The sequence below is a fragment of the Filicampus tigris genome, chromosome 17, assembly GCF_054856515.1.
Source record: "Filicampus tigris isolate MCC_2025a chromosome 17, RoL_Ftig_1.0, whole genome shotgun sequence".
In the NCBI taxonomy this organism is placed as follows: domain Eukaryota; kingdom Metazoa; phylum Chordata; class Actinopteri; order Syngnathiformes; family Syngnathidae; genus Filicampus; species Filicampus tigris.
This window is the reverse complement of record NC_141233.1, coordinates 13071405-13079270: the sequence shown is the minus strand read 5'-3', so window position 1 is coordinate 13079270 and position 7866 is coordinate 13071405. Positions and strand designations below refer to the sequence as shown.

The 7866-nt window shown below is 41.9% G+C and overlaps 2 protein-coding genes across 2 annotated transcripts; both read right to left on the bottom strand.

Moving 5' to 3' along the window:
* Position 1: 1 nt before the first annotated feature.
* On the bottom strand, positions 2-3812 carry hinfp (histone H4 transcription factor). Its single transcript, XM_086012287.1, has 9 exons — positions 3412-3812; positions 2801-3027; positions 2571-2682; positions 2339-2491; positions 2177-2254; positions 1829-1949; positions 1567-1705; positions 1288-1412; positions 2-1197 (listed from the first exon to the last, which is right to left on the bottom strand). Exons 1-9 carry the CDS (start codon positions 3569-3571, stop codon positions 837-839), a joined length of 1476 nt encoding a protein of 491 aa, XP_085868413.1. The 5' UTR covers positions 3572-3812; the 3' UTR covers positions 2-836.
* Positions 3813-4078: 266 nt separating this feature from the next.
* dpagt1 (dolichyl-phosphate (UDP-N-acetylglucosamine) N-acetylglucosaminephosphotransferase 1 (GlcNAc-1-P transferase)) lies at positions 4079-7858 on the bottom strand. Its single transcript, XM_086013492.1, has 9 exons — positions 7372-7858; positions 7176-7296; positions 6735-6948; positions 6188-6334; positions 6000-6084; positions 5717-5905; positions 5525-5612; positions 4936-5091; positions 4079-4864 (listed from the first exon to the last, which is right to left on the bottom strand). The coding sequence occupies exons 1-9, from the start codon at positions 7524-7526 to the stop codon at positions 4799-4801; spliced, it is 1221 nt and encodes a 406-aa protein (XP_085869618.1). The 5' UTR covers positions 7527-7858; the 3' UTR covers positions 4079-4798.
* Between the last annotated feature and the right edge of the window lie 8 nt (positions 7859-7866).

Genomic DNA, 7866 nt, shown 5'->3' with positions numbered 1-7866 from the left:
AATTTAAGTTTGGTATACAGTACATAAACATGACAATGTGGTAGTACATATCATCACATCATAGTGCGGATGCCATGCTCTCTCTCTCATAGTTAAGTAACCTTCATGTTACTGAAAATGATCACACAATGTGAGGCTGCTATAAAGGAGGTAGGAGACATTGGATTAATTCAAATTAAAATTATGCAAAATTACAATCCGGTTGGGCGAGAGTTGTCAAGTGCCTAATATAGGCTTGTTATTTTCATGAAAAAAATAATAATTCTACTATATGATCACATTTTACCACTCACTGAAATTAGGTTTCAGTTGAGCTAGAAAAAAAAATGTATACATTGGTGCCTTGAGATACAAGTTTAATTCTTTCCATGACCAAGCTCGTAATTTAAAACACCCAAAACATATTCCAGCATTTAAATGAATGGAAATGCCATTAATTCATTCCAGCCTCCACAAAAATAATCAACAGAAATTTTTGCAATGTGATTTTTAATAATAATAAACAGAGTCATAACATAGTTTAATAGATGTTATCATTAAGCTAGTGGGCACATTCAAAAGGTGGTTTTAAAAACACAACATGTAATTCTCTTTATTTTATGTTTCATTTGACAGAAAACTTTACCCTTGAGTGGCATTAAACACCATGAAGCCTCTTCTTTTTTATTTTTTGAACAATTGCTCACCTGCCAAAATGCTGCTGCTCGCGAAGTGCGTCGACTTCGCAGCCCACCGTACGGCACCTCGGGTTTGCGCTCGCAAACCAAAGCAAAACATCCGCCGGGTGACTTGTACCTCAAGGCAACACTGTATTCGCATACGGGTCACGGAAGTGGTCAAACTGTCTGCGTGTCCTGTTCTTGAGCAGCATCTTGATACTCCAGTATGACGGTGTTGTCCGCCGCCTGCGTCAACCCTCCAGTGAGAATGGAGAACAAGATGCTCTCTTCCTGGCTGCCCTCCTCGCAGCTGACGGCGGGCGCCTCTGTCTTCTGCTCCTCCACCAGGAGCCCCCTCAACCCTACCTGCGTCTCTGAAGGAGCCGCCCCGGGGGACGCGTCGCCCTCCTCGCCGCCCTCCTCGTCGCCCTCCTCGGCCTGCCCGCGTTGCCTCTCTCGCATCAGCTGCTCGGTCAGCTCCACGCTCTCGTAACGGATCAGCTGCAGCCGCAAGAAGCCGTCGTCGTGCTCCTTGTACCTGGCAGCGACGAGCGGGCGGGTCAACGTGAAATTGCACATTATTCTTTTTTTTTTTTTTTTTTTTTTTTTTAAATTCAGCGTCGCGTACCTGAACCGCGGGTGTCCAGAAGGCCATTTGAACTGGTGTTTTTTGTGCAGGTGGACCGTGAGGTTATTGCCCCTGGTGAAGCACTGATCGCACACGTGGCACTTATAGCGAGCTATAAAATTCCCCTGAGCAAAGGCGATTTCAGTATGAATATCATCGATTTGCAGCTCATCACGCTGCATACATCCAAGACCCACCCGTCGCAGGTGAAAAGCCGCGAGAGTGAGAGAGCAACGTTTTCATTCGAATATTTTGAGAATATTATGCTACCACTCTTACCTCGTGCTCTTTTTTGTGGTGAATCTTCATTGTGCCAAGAGTGCGGGAGGTGAAAGCGCAGCCGGAGACGTCACATTGGAAAGCGGGCTCTATGCTGTGGCTGTCCAGATGTTTACGCAGATCCACCAGATTCTTACAGCTACAAATAGGGTATCAGAATATCAAGCACTTAATTATGACATTTTATAAAAGGAGAAAGGACTTTCTGTTATTTTTTCATGTTATATTTTACAAACAAGTGCAGCTTTGCCGGATGCGGCACCTGTATTCGCAGTATTCACAGCTGTACGGCCTCTCGTTACTGTGGCGGAACTTGATATGGTTGCGCAGCGCCGATGGTGAATGACAAGTCATGTCACACAACGGGCACTTGTAGTGGCTCACTAAACAAAGCAGAGATGAACAACATTGTGAGGTTCATGGCATGGAAAATCGAATCAGCATTTTTTTTTGCTGACTATGACAAAATGATAAAAGGATATGAAACACTTTATCCCGGTAGCAATTATAGACTTATACAGACCAGCTTGGTGTTGTGTTTTTAAAGTATTCGAGCGAGGCAAGAGGTTGAAGTCAACTAGCGAATGAGCCATGGTAACTAGCTACTAACCGTGGGTTCTCATATGGTCTCTGAGCAGTCTCTCTGTTGCAAAGCGTTTTGAACAGTGGGAACATTGGAACCTTTGGCCTAGAGAAAACACATAAAACAAATACTTTATTTATACTTACGATTTTGCTTATACATATCCCTGTACAGTGTCTCTATTTTCACCTTCCATAGCACTCTGCCGAATGATGTGGTCAAAGAACTTGGTGTTATTGGCGTACATCGCTCCACATCCTGGACATGCCACGACCTTCTCCTGCGTGTGGCTGCGTAGATGCTCCCGTAACTTAGAACGGCCTTTAGCCGTAGCTTCGCAATCTATGGGATAAAAAGGAAGGAGCTATTAAAAAAGAAACAACTGCTATATCTGAACTATTATCATGAGATGATGACTTACCCTTCCATTCACAACGTACTGGGAAATCACAATCTCCTGCTGGTATGTCCATAGACAAGCTGTGAAGCTCCACATGTCTGTAGAACCACTCTGGATTCTCATAAGGTGGTTGCTTTGACAAACATGCAGAAAACAAGCAATTACATTTTGAAATCGTACAGTTTTGGTGAGATTTATCACAGATTGCTGTTTGGATGACAGAAGACATTTCATAAACATCCCAAGCATACCTCACACTCCTCCCACAGACAGGTAAAATTGTCAGGGATTTCAGGGACAATGTTGTGGTTCTGGGAGCCGATGGAGCATGTGCCAATTTCTGCCTGGCCGTTAAGCAACTGCTGACCCAACTGTTTCAGTTTGGTATGGTAACAGTGAAAGAAGACATGTCGCCGGAACTCTTCAGGACCCTCCACAGAGCAGAAGCCGCAGTCTCTCCAAAGACAGTTTCTCTCCTCTGTTCAGAAAAGATGGGAAAAGTAGTCCAAACAGTTCAAAACATAAAAAAAATCCAGGATATTAAATCAAAATGGAGACGTTGCATAGAAGAATCTGACGAAAACAACTCCCTTGGGAAAAAAATGATGACTTTACAAATATGAAGTGCCAAACTCCTACTTATAGTTACTTGTATTGACATAAAACAGTCGGTGTCCTCAGGCTTTTACCAAGCTTCTAATGTTGCTAGACTCGTGTAATTGAAATGATTTTACGTCATCAGAGGCTTCTGTCATGGCTGTCAAAACGATGATCAACGCGATTAACTGGATAGTTCCCTATATTCAAGCACCCAACGAGTGAGTGAATAGTACAGAGGAACACCCGACTGGTTTCAACTCACCCTCTGGTTCGTCTTCATCCTCATGCGCCACGTTCATAGCATCCAAATGAACCTCGACATGCTTGCAAAACTTTTCCATTTGACTGAACGACTCCGGACAGGAAACCCACTCACATTCGAATTTCAACGTTGTTTTCTGTAGTCGTTTATTGGGAGGCATCTCCTTGAATGGCTAGTTTGTATACAAAAACGTTAATCCCAAACTGGAGCACGTAATAATTATACTAATATTTTCACATTATCTTTAAAACACTCAGTAGTAAGAAAAGTTATTCAAATGATCAGCGACATACAACGTACACTGCAGATTCTAGCTTTTGAGTAGCACAAAGATGATGTAAACATCCAGGACCGGCTACTTTTGACAAGCTGTGCAGCGCTCTTAATGGTTCTACGGGAACAAGAGAGTACTTATTGGTTCCCGCACTTATTCTACCGCAAGAAGTGAAAAGCAATCAAGCACAAACAAATGTTCATCTTATCCTTTTTTGACATTAAAATATATTTTAAAGGTTTCTATATGTATATGAAACGAATTTATTGGATTGTTGGGGCAAACTCAAAAACAAAGTTTTTTGCCCGTCTTGACGAATAATGTAACATTTTACAGCTTATAATATTGTACTTACAAATGTTGGGGGGGAAAAAAGAACAGATTATGCTGATAGCGGTTGTGTATCTCAGCCTTTATTTTACAGTTTGAACCAACCATATTTACAATCGCCAGCATCCCATTTGAAGTTACCTCTAGTACATTCTAGATTCTGGATCAATCTAGAATCTAGAATGATCTAGTAGTCCAGTGCCTTTTGACAAAGCAATGAGTCCTTGGTGGCAAAAAAAAAGAGAAAAAGATAGATAGATTCCATGCATGATTATCATGTGTTAAATTTGACTCTTCCGTTTGCTGTGAAGATGTGAATTTCCCCACCGCGGAGGTAAAAAGGATGATCAAATTAAAATCCCTTTTATTTATATAACATCCCCAACAGATCCAATTGAAACCATGGATGGTTGCACAATAAATAAATTCACATTGAATTTTATTCAAACTTTAAGATGCATGATCTTGGATGCTTCAGATATTAAATCAATCTCGCTACATTCCTTAGAAACCCAGTACAAAAATATACTCTTTTGGGTGGAAAGAATGATCAAAATGATTAAGTAATACATTGAAATTAGGGTTACACACTGCAGAATGACTTACATCATATTTGTACATGACGAGAACATATTCTAGCCAATTGTAATCTCCCTGGCACTGGATTTTTGCCACACATTGACGCTCAGGATCAAAAGCAATTGAGGTAATAGAATATTTTCAAAGGCACAAACAATGAGCCTGTAAAATTGTTCCAGAAATATCAGTTTCTCTCGTCATCCTCTAAACGTCGTAGAAGAGGCGCACCAGATGGTAACGGATCCCAAAAGCCAATGCGCTTCCCATCACCTGCACAAAAAAAAGTGAAGTATTCATGTTATTTCGAAAGTTGGCTGTTGTTCGGGCTGTTTTGGCTCTACCTGTATCAGGAGCATGATGGCAGTGAGATTCCTCTCGTGGGTGGGACCGAGGAATTTCAACACAAGATTTATTATGGTCATGTTGTTGCACTCAATAAATTCATCATCATCTTCTTGGCCTCTGCGCACCTCAAGGAGCTTCAGTAACTCTGCAACCTGCCGAGGAGGACGTTTTTTTTTTTTTTTTAATTGGATAAAACAAACAAATATGAAAATAGCACATGGAAGCCTGTCATGGTTTGCACTGCCACAGGCATATCCATGACAAACTTATGCTTGGTCTTCGGCACTACAAATTAACCGGACTTCACAAAATACATTAAATATCAGCGTGCAGCTGAAAATTTCAATGATATCTAATAAAATATTTTCTACCTTGAGAGAAAAGAAATCATCATCTAAACTCAACTTGTGAAAGTTGTGTCTAATATTTTTTTCCCCCATTCTATTTCTAAATAAGAGCTACCGGTATTAGAAACACCCCCCAAAATATGATGCGGTGCAGTATCACAATACTGCAAGCCACAACTAATAAATAATGTCAACACAAAAACTCCCGGTCTCAAATGAGATCTTATCCTGAACTTACCTGCAGAATGAGATGTCCTAGTTTGGAAAGGTCTTTGCTTTTGAATTTAGAGTAACTCATCCCCAGTTTGCCTGTGTCTGGATTCAACCTTACATGTGCATTTTATAGTAGGAGAGAAATGGATAAGGGGCTCAAAGATGAAATGGACATCATATGCAATGTGTACATTTCGGCTCATTCGAACAAAGTTACCTTGGAAGTCTGTGTCTGGGGCAAGGGATGATATGGAAAAGCTGTGGCACGGAATAGAGAAAGTTAACGACTTGAGGAATGAAGAACAACAGCATGGTTTTGCTGAAGTGTCCCAGGATGCCGACAACAGCAAAGGTCATCCCTGCAAAGTAACAGAAAGTGTCTCCCACGAACACGGACGAGGGGTACCTGTAACAAAAAAAAAAAAAACCCAAAAAAGCGATTGCAAGAATATTAAACCAATCTGTTTTACATCATCCGCGTCAGAAAATAGTCAACATACCAGTTATGGTAAAAAAGTGCTAATGTGGTGAAGAAGAATGGCATCATGAAGTAGAGAGAGAAAACATGGTCGTCATGGTAATCCCCTAAAATTAAGAAATAATAACCATCAAATTGCATACGTACGAAGGATACACATGAACAGAATTCAAAAGACTTTGCGGGGAAACGAATGAACAAGCAACACACCGCTGAGCTCCAGCAGGTTGAAGATGATGATGGAGCCAGAGATGAACAGAGCTTGGCCTGACTCGATGCCGTTAATACCAGCCAGGATGTTGATGGCGTTCGTGCAGAAGACTGCAAGCATGCCCATGTAGACGTAGTACAGAATACCTGTTGAGAAGAAAGAGCAATTAAATGAATGCTTTATTAATCAACAGGAGGGACAGCACACATGCTTGCAAGAATTAAAAACGCACTTGAAATAAATTGGGAAAACCATCCATCGGCACCCAGCAGCTATGACCAAAATATTCAACATGTTATTAAATTAAAACCCTTCTGCTACATGTGCAATGCATAATTATCCATCCACACTTCCATTTTTCCTACCAGATTCACAAGTGAGCTAGAGCCTATACCAGCTGACTTTAGGTGAAAGGTAACTTAATTCCCTTTAGAAAAGCTTTTTTTTTTTTTTTTTTTTTGTAGAGCACTACAAGATAGATCTCATCATGTGTAGAAGATCTACCAAATGTGTGCTGGTGAGTTGACGACAAGCAACCCGACTCACCTAGATCCAGATGCAGCCCCAGCAGTGCTCTGAACGGTTTGGGCACCAGGATGACCGTGTTGCCAAAGTTGGTGAAATAGACCATGAGAAGTGGCAGGGAGGCCATAGTGGGAAGCAGGAGCTTGTGCCTCCATCGCAGGTTGAGAACGTCATCGGCGAATCCCAGGAAGATCATGCAGCAGATGGCGAGCAGCGCACCGATCAGCTGCACAAACTGAAGAAGCGGGCAGAGTTTGAAAATGATTTCATTTGGTGAGCGTTAGCAAAAGGACTCAGACTCTGTACTTTATAGATGGACATTTGAGTTGTGGAATGTTTGAGTCAATGCTTCCTGGTGCATGTTTCTCCATGTCGCTGGATAGTAACAAAGTGCAAATACTGTACAGTAGTTGTACTTTGCTACTCCGAAACGCTGGGTTTAGTGTGTTCCTGCCTACCTACCTCATCATGTGGGAAGCCATTGCACTGATCTCCCACTAAGCAACTGAGGAAAGGCACTGGGATGAAACAAAAGAGGATGATGAGGAAGACTGTCCCGCTGATTACACCCTGTGATTCTGGACTAGAGAAGCAGAAGAGGATCAATCATTTTCCATTCGCCACTGAACACAATCAAAGTGAAGACAGCAGTGCTCACACTTGATTTTTTGTCAGTTTGTTGAGGTCCATCCCGTACAATCTGGCCGAGATGAAATGGTCCTTGAAAGTGGGAATCAGCTTCATTGTGGCCAAGCAGCCGAGTGCTGACATGAGGCCGTTGATGAGCAGCGGTAACAATGGCGACGGCGACATTTTACAGAGGTTTTTGTGCTTCTTTTTTTATTTTTTTAGTCTGAACAGGTCAACGAACTATGCAATTAATGTAACGTTGCCCAGTCAGTCACTCAATGAACAAACTATGGCAGTCGCCACTCTGGTATAACACACCATACTACCATTTTAAGACAATATACCACGACACATAATTGGAACAAATAACGAACAGCTCCATAAATCAGAACAGTGAGTCATACCAGTTGCCTCCGGGAGACTTTACGCTAAAAGACGAGCTAGGTTTCAAAAAACATACTCCACGACTGTCAGGTTACACTGTCCGGTTCCTAGTGTGAGACTGACAATATACTTCCGGATC